The sequence below is a fragment of the Cygnus atratus genome, chromosome 3, assembly GCF_013377495.2.
Source record: "Cygnus atratus isolate AKBS03 ecotype Queensland, Australia chromosome 3, CAtr_DNAZoo_HiC_assembly, whole genome shotgun sequence".
Classification (NCBI taxonomy): domain Eukaryota; kingdom Metazoa; phylum Chordata; class Aves; order Anseriformes; family Anatidae; genus Cygnus; species Cygnus atratus.
The window spans coordinates 103,318,142-103,332,048 of record NC_066364.1 but is presented as its reverse complement, the minus strand read 5'-3'; the positions used below and the strand labels follow the sequence as shown (position 1 = coordinate 103,332,048).

The following is a 13,907-nucleotide window of genomic DNA, read 5'->3' as shown; positions in this document are numbered from 1 at the left end:
GTACCACCTGGAGCATGAGGACCCATTAGAAAACTTGGGATTTTCTGAAAAATTCTGAATTGGTTCTTAGCACTGAAAAACCAAAGCATGCAAAGATGTCAAGACCTGGGACTGTAGTTTGGATCCCTGTGTAATCCAACCAGCCAAACACCAGCAGTACCAATATAGCAGAGAATACATACCCGGAAATGGAATATCCCAGCATAATCATTCTGGAATCCTTGGTCCTTTGGTAAAACATTTTCCAAAAATTGCTTCTGCATTGTCAGGGAGCCCAGGGCAGCCAGCACCCAGCAGTCACCTCAAGGGAGGGAAGAATACAGTACATTCAGCCAGTTATTCACAGTTGTGGATCATAACTAACTCCTTAGAAGAGCAGACTTCAACATCTAAGATATCTATGAAACAGCTTGATAAAAGAAAACAGCATTCTTCTGTCTTCCTTCTCTGTCCCCCAAAAACATCAAAACACCAACCAGCATTCACCAGAAATGAACCCTGATGCAACTTAAGCCATCCTTTGCTACTTTTATACTCCTCTTTTGTGGTCATGTTGAGACCCACAGTCTCTTCAAACCTCTCAGTTGGGGTGAGAAATGGGAAGACATTTATTTTAATCTCAAAGCAGAGCTACTCACAAGGACAAACACGATTATGAGCTGGGAGAAAAAGATGGAACTGACAATGAGGTGCAGACACATATCTGGGTGAGTATCATAGAAGATGGACAGAAATATCAATAGAAAAAAAAAAAGGGAAAAAACAAACAACAGTGTGAGTGACCATGTGGAGACATTAGGATGAAAAGAAAATTCAGTCCTACACATGTTGGAGCTGTGCCTACTTACCCTACGTAACTGTGTTTCACCTTTGTACTTGAAGCTCCTACAAGAAACAGCTGCTGCATTTGGCAATCCTGCTAAATATCTCCAATAAATTGTGTGGGGATTCGTGGCGGTCTGGAGTGACCCACACTAATTATTTGTTTACTGCAGGCACCATGGTCCATGCCTTTCCACCAAGAACTCAGAACACAGCAAAGCAACCACAGGTTATTGGTTTGTGCCATTCTTTTCCTAAACAGGAACATAACCTTACCTATTTGTCCTTGAATAATATCGAATCTGCTAACTCCATCCATGATCAAACAGGGATTTCTTCGAAGTTCCTGGAAGAAAGAAAATGCTGAGATCAGTGTGGGTACCTAGTCTTTGCCAGCAGCACGTTCCCTTGCAGAGGGGCCTTGCAGAGTCCCTCAAAGGATTTTCACATGAGCTTCTCTAATGCTACCAACACCTTTCAGAGGGCTCTGGGCCCTGCTGCCAAACCATGCAGTCTCTTGGGGGACAATTACACAGAGCTTTCCAGGCAACATGGAGCAGGGACTGTACTTCAGCTCAGTATTGGATCTGTGCAAGTTTTATGCTCTGAGCTTTTCCACGCGAGACTCATACAGATCTGCTGGGGCTGCTTTTCATCACTTTCAGTGAGGAAGCTATAGAAAGAGTGCTCAATCTCTGGCTGCAAAATCCCGCAGACTTGGCCCAGTTATTTTTAATTCAGGGAGAATTTTCTTTGCATTCTTTGAGAGTCTTGTTTGGTCAGTGAAGGACGAAACACTTCAGAGTTTGGTCTTGTGCACAGAAATGTAAACCATCCTCCCCTCTGCCTCTGCTATTAGTCTGGGATATCTGCATGCTTGGGTAGGATGTTTCTGAGCATCCCCCGTGATTACCTTTGGCACGCTCCCAGTGAATAAGGCTCTGTTTTGAAAGAGCATTCAGCCTTAAATAAGAGAGTCACTGCACACCAAAGAAAATGAAGAGATAAGAGGAAAAAAAAGCCTCTCACTGAGAAAATTAATACAGCAGCTCTTCCTTAAGCAGGCCCTGGCATTTCTTCTGCCCAATCAATTTGACATGCTGCACAAACATGAGACCAGCACAAAACAGGACTCACATGTTCGCATGAGATCAGCATCAGCAAATGCTGTCAGTTTTCTGAAACGGCTTCACGGTGATCAAACCCTTCTAAGAAATTTCCCCAGCTGGAGAGAGTTCTACACAGTATTGTCTCTCCAGGCTGGCAGATGGATCATGCTCTCACTGGCCTGGTGACACGAGGGAAAACAGTCTGGGTAAGTGTCTTTCTTGATGGAAAGGGGACACGCTGCTGACACGCAGGCATCTACGCTTAGTTGAGGAGTTTGGGGATTTGCCACAAGTGATTTATTTTGAATATTGTGCACAACTCTAGGCTCCACAATATAAAAAGGCTGTTAAGATCTTTGAAAGTGTCCAGAGGAGGGCAAGAAAGCCAGTTAAAGGGCTGGAAGTTATGTCCTATGAGGAGAGGCTGAGAACACTTGGGTTATCTAGTTTGCAGAAAAGAAGGCTAAGAGGCAACTTCATTGCTCTCTCCCAATTCCTGAGGAGGGGACATGGAGACAGAGGCACCAATCTCTTCCCCCTGCTAACCAATGACAGAATGTGTGGGAACAGCACAAAGCTGCACCAGGGGGACATTCAGACTGGATGTAACAAAAAATTTCTTTATCATGCAGGTGGTCAAACAAAGGAACAGGTGTTCTAGTGAGGCAGCTGATGCCCCATGTCTGTCAGTTTTCAAGTGGTATTTGGACAATACCCTCAATAATATGCTTTAACTTTTGGTTAACCCTAAGGTGGTTAGGCTAGAAGATCTTTATAGGTCTCTTCTGAATGAACTATCCTATCCTATCCGTGACAGGAGCAGCATTTTGGAAATCTGGGCATACTTAACTGGAAAGAAAGGGAGGAAAGGTAGGCTCCAAATATCTTTTTTTCCTTCCAAGGAAATACAGCAGTTATAAAGCACCAGAAACTGTTGTCTGTTATCGCAAAACCTAACTATGTGCCTAGCTACTACGACATAGATGTGCAGCCTTTAAAATCCACTAGCACTCAAACTGCGTGACAAATACAGAAACTACATATTTATAACTCTGTCCAGAAATATTGCTCTGTTTCTCTGAAAAAAATATGATGAGGCCTTGTAGCATTTTCCCCAAGACTCTTCCATTTTAGTGATGTGTGATTTGGTATGCTACTTGTAGAGAAGGATTTTATATAGAACATGCTTAGCACAAGTAGCTAACATTGAAGTCTAAGGCCATAGGCTATTGAACTTTTACCCAGTTACAAGCAAGAAAGGCCACAGAGCCTGCTTGAACTGGAAGATAAGTAAAGAAGACTATATTGACAGACTCTGCAACCATCAGCAGATTCCACAGCCCTGAAGATAGGAGAGAACGGCTTATCTAGAGACAATGAAGGGAACCAATCCAGAGAAGAAAGACCTCCAACCCTAATATTACTATTGGTCTGGACTATCAGGTGAGGAGTTGGGAATGTACAGTGTAAGGGCATAATTGCATACGGATTTCTTTGTTCAGGGTCTCTTGAAGAGCTTGAGCTGTTGCTGTAACTTTAACTCTGCAGAAGTGTGGGATTTTTTTTGTTTTGTTTTTGTTTTTTTTTGCTTATTAACATTGCATAAACCTAGAACTGAACCCTGTTATGGTGATTGACTCTTGCATAATTTCCATAACATTAGCTGGAGGGAGAAAAAGACAGAGCTCAAAGAGGCACGTGTTCTCTTCTCATAATATCTACTAGTCCAGCAATGAAGGCAACCATATGGGCTATAAATCAACTGCTCTGTCTGATCTCATTCCCCAGGAGAAATCTATCGTCACTTATTTTCCCTGGCCCAGTGAAGATTTCATTACGTATTGCAACACTACAGGCTTGGGGCAGAGTGGCTGGAAAGCTGTGCAGAGGAAAAGGATCTGGGGGTGCTGACTGATGCTCGCCTGAACATGAGCCAGCAGTGTGCCCAGGTGGCCAAGAAGGCCCACAGCATCCTGGCTTGTGTCAGGAATAGCGTAGCCAGCAGGACCAGGGAGGTGATCGTCCCCCTGTACTCGGCTCTGGTGAGGCCACACCTTGAGTGCTGTGTTCAGCTTTGGGCCCCTCGCTACAAGAAGGACATCAAGGCCCTGGAACGTGTCCAGAGAAGGGCTATGAAGCTGGTGAAGGAGAAGCTGGGGGTGATCAGTGTAGATGTAGGGCACATGCAGATATATGCAAAGGACATGCAGATATATGCAAAGGAGTGTCTGAGCCTCTTGCTGCCATCGGCGGGAGGCAGAGGGACTGCTTGCGTGAGGTGCGAGCAGGTGGACGACCTGGTCCGCATGGTGGCGGAACTCAAGGAGGAGGTGCAGAGGTTGAGGGATATCAGGGAGTGCGAGCGGGAGATAGACTGGTGGAGTGACTCCCTGCAGGACCGGAGGGAGACGGACCGGGGTGAGACGCCCCAAAGGGGGGTGGACCCCCTGCCCTGTTGCCATCGGGCAGAGGGAGGGGACCTGCGAGTTGAGGAGGAATGGAGACGGGTCCCCTCTCGACCTCGCAGGAGATGCCCTCCCCTTCCGGCGCTGCCTTCCCAGGTGCCCTTGAACAATAGGTTTGAGGCCCTGGAGCTTGAGAGACCGGTGGGTGAGGACGATGTAGGAAGCCTGCCCAGGAGGATGCCTGAGGTGAGGAAGTTGACTCCATGCCTCAGGACTGCCTCCACCAAGAAAGAAAGAAGGGTGATTGTTGTGGGCAACTCCCTACTCAGGGGAACGGAGGGCCCTATTTGTCGGCCTGACCCCACGCATAGGGAAGTCTGCTGCCTCCCTGGGGCCAGGGTCAGAGACGTTACCAGGAAGCTTCCAAACCTGGTTCGCCCCTCTGACTATTACCCGCTTTTGATAGTCCAGGCTGGCAGTGATGATCTTGAAAAGAGAAGCCTCAAGGCTATCAAACAGGACTATAGGGGGCTGGGACGATTGGTGGAGGGAGCGGGAGTGCAGGTGGTGTTATCGTCTATCCCTACGGGGGAAGGGAGAGGCACGGAGAGGACATGGAAAGCTCACGTGGTTAATAGGTGGCTCAGAGGCTGGTGCCGGCACAGAAATTTTGGGTTTTTTCACCATGGGGAGCTTTACTCGGCACCCGGCCTGATGGCCTCAGACGGGTCCCTATCTCCAAGGGGAAAACGGATCCTAGGCCAGGAGCTGGCGGGGCTCATAGAGAGAGCTTTAAACTAGGCAAGAAGGGGGACGGGGCTCAAACAAGGCTTGTTGGAGCCGTGCCGGGGGAAACAATGGCTAGGCTGGGGAAGAAGGCGATGGCCCAGCTGAAGTGCATCTACACTAATGCACGCAGCATGGGTAACAAACAGGAGGAGCTGGAAGCCATCGTGCAGCAGGAAGGCTACGACTTGGTTGCCATCACGGAGACGTGGTGGGACCGCTCCCACGACTGGAGTGCTGCAATGCCTGGCTATCGGCTCTTCAGGAGGGACAAGCAGCACAGAGGGGGTGGTGGCGTGGCTCTCTACATTAGAGAATCTTTTGATGTTGTGGAACTCCAGGCTGGGAATGATAAGGTTGAATCCCTGTGGGTTAGGATCCGCGGGAAGGCCGGCAAGGCTAGCGTCCTGATCGGGGTCTGTTATAGACCGCCGAACCAGGATGAGGAGACGGATGAGTTTTATAGGCAACTGACAGAAGTTGCAAAATCGTCGGCGCTTGTCCTCGTGGGGGACTTCAACTTCCCGGATATATCCTGGAAACACAACACAGCACGGAGAAAGCAGTCTAAGAGGTTTCTGGAGAGCGTGGGAGATAGCTTCCTGACGCAGCTGGTCAGTGAACCCACCAGGGGTGGTGCCCCGCTAGACCTTCTCTTCACAAACAGAGAAGGACTGGTGGGAGACGTGGTGGTCGGAAACTGTCTTGGACAGAGTGACCACGAAATGGTAGAGTTCTCTGTTCTTGGCGAGGCCAGGAAGGGGACCAGTAAAACTGCTGTCTTGGACTTCCGGAGGGCTGACTTTGAGCTGTTCAGGACACTGGTTGGCCGAGTCCCTTGGGAGGCGGTTCTGAAGGGCAGAGGAGTCCAGGAAGGCTGGGCGCTCCTCAAGAAGGAAATCTTAACGGCACAGGAGCGGTCCGTCCCCATGTGCCCAAAGACGAGCCGGCGTGGAAGAAGACCGGCCTGGCTCAACAGAGAGTTGCGGCTTGTGCTTAGCAGAAAAAAGAGGGTTTATAATCTTTGGAAAAGAGGGTGGGCCGCTGAGGAGGACTACAAGGATGTAGCGAGGCTGTGCAGGGATAAAATTAGAAAGGCCAAAGCTCATCTGGAGCTCAACCTGACTACTGCCGTTAAAGACAACAAAAAATCCTTTTACAAATATATCAATGCGAAACGGAGGACTAAGGAGAATCTCCATCCTTTACTGGATGCGAGGGGAAACCTAGTTACTAAGGATGAAGAAAAGGCTGAGGTGCTTAATGCCGCCTTTGCCTCAGTCTTTAGCGGCAATACCGGTTGTTCTCTGGATACCCAGTGCCCTGAGCTGGCGGAAGGGGATGGGGAGCAGGATGTTTCCCAGCAGGACACCGTTTCCCACAACATTCTCCTCAAGAAACTGGCTGCTCGGGGCTTGGACTGGCGTACGCTTCGCTGGGTTAGAAACTGGCTGGATAGCCGGGCCCAGAGAGTTGTGGTGAATGGAGTCAAATCTGGTTGGAGGCTGGTCACAAGTGGTGTCCCCCAGGGCTCGGTACTGGGGCCGGTCCTCTTTAATATCTTTATCGATGATCTGGATGAGGGCGTCCAGTGCACCCTCAGTAAGTTTGCAGATGACACCAAGCTAAGTATGTGCGTCGATCTGCTCGAGGGTAGGAAGGCTCTGCAGGAGGATCTGGATAGGCTGGAGCGATGGGCTGAGGTCAACTGTATGAAGTTCAACAAGGCCAAGTGCCGGGTCCTGCACCTGGGGCGCAACAACCCCAAGCAGAGCTACAGGCTGGGAGATGAGTGGTTGGAAAGCTGCCTGGCCGAGAAGGACCTGGGAGTATTGGTTGATAGTCGGCTGAATATGAGCCAGCAGTGTGCTCAGGTGGCCAAGAAGGCCAACAGCATCCTGGCCTGTATAAGAAGCAGTGTGGCCAGCAGGTCTAGGGAGGTGATTGTCCCCCTGTACTCGGCTCTGGTGAGGCCGCACCTCGAGTACTGTGTTCAGTTTTGGGCCCCTCGCTACAGGAAGGACATGGACGTGCTCGAGCGAGTCCAGAGAAGGGTGACCAAGCTGGTGAGGGGTCTGGAGAACAAGTCTTACGAGGAGCGGCTGAGGGAGCTGGGCTTGTTCAGCCTGGAGAAGAGGAGGCTCAGGGGCGACCTTATCGCTCTCTACAGTTACCTTAAAGGAGGCTGTAGTGAGGTGGGGGTTGGTCTGTTCTCCCACGTGCCTGGTGACAGGACGAGGGGGAATGGGCGAAAGTTGCGCCAGGGGAGTTTTAGGTTGGATGTTAGGAAGTACTTCTTTACCGAAAGGGTTATTAAGCATTGGAACGGGCTGCCCAGGGAGGTGGTGGAGTCGCCATCCCTGGAGGTCTTTAAAAGACATTTAGATGTAGAGCTTAGCGATACGGTTTAGTGGAGTACTTAGTGTTAGGTCGGAGGTTGGACTCGATGATCTTGAGGTCTCTTCCAACCTAGAAATCTGTGTCTGTGACTCAGTCTTACATTACTGTGGAAAACTGAAAGCCTGTGGTTGGATTTACTGGGTAGCATAAGCCAGTCTGACTGCAGGCTGCTACACAGGATGGTGGTCTGGCCACAGACACATTTCCACCAGACTTCCCTCTGATCCAGCATAATGAATCTGAGGATTAAGAGGGAGAGGATGACTCTTTGCAGAACTGCCTCCCTGTCAGATCACCTTAACCCTGCAACAAATTCCCAGTCCCACTTCTGTTCCCACCAGCTTGTGCCACAGTACCACATCTTTCCCACGGGCTGTACTTGTGCTGCTTCCCCTGCCCCAGCCTCAACTTCCTGACACATCCTCACATCACTGGCCATAGTGTTCCCTCTTTAACAGCATGACAATTAAGAAAAATAAAATAACCTTTTTATCAGGGAGGAGGACAAGGAGTAATGGCTTTAGATGAAAAAAGGGTAGATCTAGATTAGATATAAAGAAGAAATTCCTTATTATGAGGGTGGTGAGGCACTGGCACAGGTTGCCCAGAGAAGCTGCGGATGCCCCACCCTTGGAGGTGTTCAAGGCCAGGCTGGATGGGGCTTTGGGCAACCTGGTCTGGTGGGAGGTGTCCCTGCCCATGGCAGGGGGATTGGAATTAAATGATCTTTAAGGTCCCTTCCATCCCAAACCATTTTATGATTTTATGAACTTTGGCTCATGCCAGAAAACAGCCCCATAGTGACAGGCCTGCAGGCAGTGCAGGTTAGCATCATCCCTCATTGCCACACACCTCCCTTAATTTGCTTAACGCAGCTCACATGACATTGTATGTTTTTTGTTTTTTTTTTTTTTAAATATTTGATAGGTTTTTCTTCATTTCTTCCCTGTTCCATTTGGGCTAAAGTTTTAGATTAACTCCAAACTGATGTCTGTTTTGTTTTGTTTTCCTGAATAAAAGCTCTTGTTTTCACCCCTCCAGCTACAGACAGGCCAAAACTGATGCAGTAGGAACTCCAGCTCAGCTTAGCTGTGTGGAAATTCCAACACAATTTTTTATATGTCCCGTTTTGGTTTTGTCAGTTTCTGTTTTCAAATTTCCTTAACATTGAAGTTATTTCCTGAAAGTCTCTGGGAATTAAATGAAATGCCGATAAACAAAGCATCATCAAAATAGTGTAGAATCATGATAAGCACACTGTTCCTGGAAGAGGGTTATATTTGCTCTGCAAAGGGCAGAAGAGAGGTAAAAATGTGACCAAGCCCTTTTGCAAAGTGGCTGAGTCAAATAACAAATCACTTTGATAATTAAAGAATTTAAGTAGTGAGTCCCAGCAAACAAGCATTGGCTCAGACTATATGACTTCCCCAATATTTTTTAGATTTTTTAATTGCAGTAGCACAGTTCCTGAGTCTTTGCTAAAAGAACAAGGCATGACTCTTGCTCAAGTCCTTGTTAAAGACTGTTCTTCCCTTCTCCTCACACCAGATATGAGACATACTGAGAAGTCTGTGCCCTGATGCTATGAACAGACTGTGATGATGCAGAGGAAACACACATTGGCTATTTCAGAAGTCCATTACTACCATATACATTACCACCGGATATGAAGACTCCAAACTGAACATAATTGGCAATTCTCAAGGTAAAATAGATGAAGCGTGTTGCTCAACTGCTATATTAGATCTGGAACAACAACAGCAGATATAATTGCTATCTACAATTATATGCACTTAAATATTAAGATCCTATATGACTCTGAAGATGGAAGCTAAGAGATTAATAGACTGAAGGTGCAATTTTTGTCACAGGTAAATTCCCAGCCACTTTTTTTTTTCCATGTCAGAAGGAGCCAGTGGTAGAGGGTGAGAAAAATAGATGTGTGTTAAATTGGCCATGCTCTGTAGGCAGGATGCAACTACACTTACTCTCAGGGATGCATATTCTGGTAAGTCAAAGTTCCTTGGGGAAATTACAGGTATCTTTTTGCCTATTGGTTTAGGTAGTTTAAATACCTTGGATCGTATTTCCTTACAGTTACCATCTCAGTAACTTAAGAGCAAAGAGGGTATGGATATTTGTGTACTGCAAACGGTGTCTGACAATTCTGCAGTCTTAAAATTTAAAATTCTGCACTTTTATTCTTAACACTGCAGTCTTCCCCCTTCTTCCTTGGGGAACAGCTCCTAGTGCTCGCCTCTCAGGACACACCAAGCTGAAATATAGTTTCATTTACTTCTTTACTCTCAACTGAAGGCATCTGCAGCTCTGCCAATGAAAAGCAGCCTAGTTAGCAATTCTGTCTGTTGCTGCTCCATTTTGCTGGCAGTTGGACACTGGTCTGTGATGTCACCGTGACGCAGCACAGGCACCATGGTAACATTTGGTAAACTTCTACCACACTCCCTAGGCCACAGGTGGGTGCAGCTGCACTTCATCCCCCTGTTTGGCAGGACAGAGCCCAGTTGGTCAAGGAAGTGGCTATGGACAGAAACTTCTGTTCAACTAGAAACACAATTTCAATGGAGCCATCTTCAACGGAAACATCAAATGTTTCTGTTTGGAACAAGCCCATTGATTTGGCAGTCTCAGCTTCTCCTCAAGTAGGTGATAAAAGAGCAGCTCATGATGCTGCCCTAGGATCTATAAAAGAAGAAAACACTTTTCAAGGTTCATGTGATGAACCCTGCACAAAAAGAGCGCATCTTAATTTTTCTGATGAAAGCTCTGGCAAAACCAATGACTTGTCACCCCAATCCTTTCTGAAAAAACTCTGGGAAATTGTTGGAAGCAATCAGTTTCAGTCCATTTGGTGGGGTGACGACGGAAACTGCATAGTGATCGTGGAAAAACTCTTCAAAATGGAACTGCTGACAAGGAGAGGACCTCTGCGAGCTTTTGAAATTGATAGCATGAAAACTTTCATTCTCCAGCTTCATCTTCATGGATTCTGCAAAATGCAATGGGATTTGACAAGATCTTCCTCATGTGACGAATTTCTAGCTGATAAAGGAGCAGTCTCTGCTTTTAGCAAGGTATGTTAGTCCCCCTACCCATGAAATACCTCTCAGATCGTGTTAGTGGGATTGATACCCAGTCAGTCCCAACTGAGGTGGCCAAAAGTTGGTGGTATTTGGGTTTCTAAACCAGTTTTTATGCTTTTTAAAATCTTAAATTTCTCTGCTACACTCAAATGGCAAAAATGCAAGGGTGGTTATTGCTTAACAGAACCGTGCCATACCATATTAATCACATGGGGAACGTTTAAAATGCCCCTGAGAGTCTTCAGTGTTTGTCTTTTGTGATTCTAATTCTTAACTATCATATCTGTCTTTCCCGGTCTTGAAATGGTGTTAACTAACTTTTCTCATTTGCATTTTGTAGTTACTCTTCTACCATAACCCCTACTTCAAGAGAGACTATCCCCATCTGTTAAGACGATGCAAGCAAAGTAAGCGAAGTACTAGTCTAAAAAAAGCTGCATTTTCACTGGAACTGGCTGTGAAGGAACGCCACCTGAGAAGAAACCCACTGAAGACATGGTCAGGCCCTGCTTCAACAGCAGTCAGTGCAAAGATCAATCCTCAGGCCCCATCCCTTTTTCCACAACACCACAGCCACTCCCTGTTTGGCATCCAGGATGCTGCTTCTGCTGAAACTGCTGCTTCTCCATACCACGTTACGCCCCACATAACAGATAGCGTTTTTCCACCAGGGCTGGGACCAGATAGCAAAGCTGCAGGTGATGGGGTTGGACATCAACACTGTACATACTAGAAGCATATATGATAGGTACCAAGTGAATAGAGTGTAGTAGTTCTATATATAAGCTGTCTGAATAAAAAAATATTTTCTAGTTTCTGTTCTGTTTCTAGTTTCCATTTCTTCAGTTTGACAGTTACTGTTCCTACACCCTGGGCATGGAGATTGCCGTCAGGAAGACTGTTTTGCTCCAGCTCAGGGGAGACAAAGGCCACAGGCACTAGCACTGCACTCGGTAAATGCCAGCAAAACAGCTATGTGCGGCTAATCCAGTTGCTTTACCAGTAGCAATGGATACACAGCATTGCTATTCAGTGCAGTCCGATGATGGAACATAAGGTCCTAGGATAAGAGAGCTGACTATGTGATTATACGTCCCAAGTTAAACACTCATATGCCAGATGGAGATGACATCACATCAGACCGTTAAACCTGAACTGGAAAACTGCAAGCATCCTAGTTACTTTGAAATAACTATTGCTGCATCTGTGGCTCAGATTACAGAAATCATAGCTCTTTAATAGAATTTGAGAGCTTTTCAGATTTGCATAAAGTCATCTAGAAACAGACGAAAGTGGAAACACTAGTTTTAGTAAGGTTCACAGGCAAAAAAAATCTTCCTACAATAATGTATCTAATGAAGTCATTAATGTTACAAATGCTAATCCAGGGAGGCAGATCTCTCTCTTACTGAGCCAGATATTGCATATTTCTAGCTTTGTAACATGGTCTCCATTAGAAGACTAGAAAACCCCTTTGAAAACAGACTGGAAGGACAATCTTGCTATTAGCATGGTGGCAGAGTGCATGGTATGTCAGATCTGCTCCTAGTACCTCTAGGTCTATGGGACGGATCCAGAGGCAGTGAATGTCCAAGACCCCTTCACAGCAACATCCCTCTGAGGGATGAGTTTAGGCAGATGTGAGGGAAAGAGAATGCAAAGGCAGCTAGGTGAGAGTGTTAGAATATTGAATATATATATATATATATATATAAGGCAAGCATATATATACGTGTATATATATGCTTGCCTTATCCAGAGTCAAACCGTAGCCAGAAATTGGCCCTGTAACTCTAGAGAACTGGTTGGCCCAAGATCTGACAGACCAACAGGCTGGCTGCCTCCTGTGGAAGTGTATCATCACAGCCAACAAAAACCTATACAGAGGTTTTGGCCATGGGTGAAGCCACGTGATCTTGTAATAGTGGAATGTCAGAATCCACACATTTAACAGAGCAAGAAAGAAAATCTCAGCTTAACCAATTTAGGTCACTACCCAGTTAAGAACTATTAAAATTGAGGAAGTTACTTGTTTTCAGAAGAGAGGCAAGTCCAGGAATTGAAGGGGCAGCTGGTGAACCCCAGGACTTGGAGATGACAGAAGAGCCTCAGGAAAAGAGTTGCTCTGCTCCCACCCACATGCTCTGGGCATGAATGGAACTTATGATCCCTTCCATGGGCTGCCTGCAAACCTCCGTGCCTGTTCAGGTGTTTTACAGTGTCCTTCTCCTTGCTGCCCTGACCTGCAAAGGGCAATTCACACTGGACACGCAGAAAAAGATGCTGTAGAGAGGTTATCTTCCCTCCACACGTCCCATACCAAGGTTCCCTTCTTTTAGTGTTGTGCTTCCAGTGCTTCCCTGCTTAGCACAGACCTCTTCCCCTCAATGTGAAGGCTTCTACCCACTGGCCATCAGCACTCCCGTTCAGCAGCAGTGCTGTGAAACACCCTGGTTAGTATAACTCACAGTTGGCCTCCTCCACTCTATTTGCTGCAGCTGGTCCTCTGGGAGCAGGCTGGCACCGATGGAGCTGATGTGAGCAGGGAAGGTGTCGTCCTCAAACAGCCGGCCTTGGCTCAGACACAAGGCTCGGAGGTGGCCGAAGTCCTGATTATTAAATTTTTTCAGGTTCTGGAGGTTTCCTGTTGTCTCGGCTGTTTGCCAGCCTTCCTCCAACCTCAGAGCAGAGCTGGGATTGAGCATTGTGGACCCTTCCTGCAAAGGAGGAGAGACACAGATGACCATTAATTGCCCAGTCCGAAGTGAGGAGCATGTGGGAAACCAAACCCTCCCCCAGGAGGATGGTGGAGCACACAAAGCTGAGGGCAGTCACAGTGACAAAATCCTTATTAGCTGGAAATGCCTGGGGAAAGAGGAGTAGTTAAATCCCGACTGGTTTATCTTAAATCAGTTCTGTCAACACTACAGATTCGATTCTGAGTCTTCCCTGAGGACAGAGAGGACAAAGCTGTTACTGAGATGCTGTGTTAGTGATGAGGTATATCTGCAACTTGAGCACAAGCTGCAGGATGGAGCAGGAGCTTCAGACTCCTTCAGGGAGGCGATGTGAGCAGGGAGTCTGGTCAGAAGTGCCCAGGACTCTTCTAGCCATGGATCACGTCTAGGCCCAGGGCATCTTTTGAGTTATTTACTTTATTTCATTTCACCAAGTGAGTGCTTCATGGTCACTCCTTGTGAGAGACCTAAATAAGGCAGACACTTGCCTTTCCTCAGGATCTGTACCAAACACCCCAGACAGATTGGTGGGATGGCTTTCTA

At 47.0% G+C, this 13,907-nt stretch overlaps 1 protein-coding gene across 1 annotated transcript in view; it reads right to left on the bottom strand.

Annotated features, from left to right (window-relative positions):
• Window positions 1-13,331, bottom strand: part of LOC118254769 (calpain-13-like) — a 46,545-nt gene extending 33,214 nt beyond the window's left edge. The window contains exons 1-3 of the mRNA XM_035560358.1: window positions 13,095-13,331; window positions 1,099-1,168; window positions 183-301 (exon numbers count right to left, since the gene is read on the bottom strand). Coding sequence (XP_035416251.1) covers window positions 183-301; window positions 1,099-1,168; window positions 13,095-13,331 — 426 coding nt within the window. The remainder of the gene's footprint in view (window positions 1-182; window positions 302-1,098; window positions 1,169-13,094) is intronic.
• Between the last annotated feature and the right edge of the window lie 576 nt (window positions 13,332-13,907).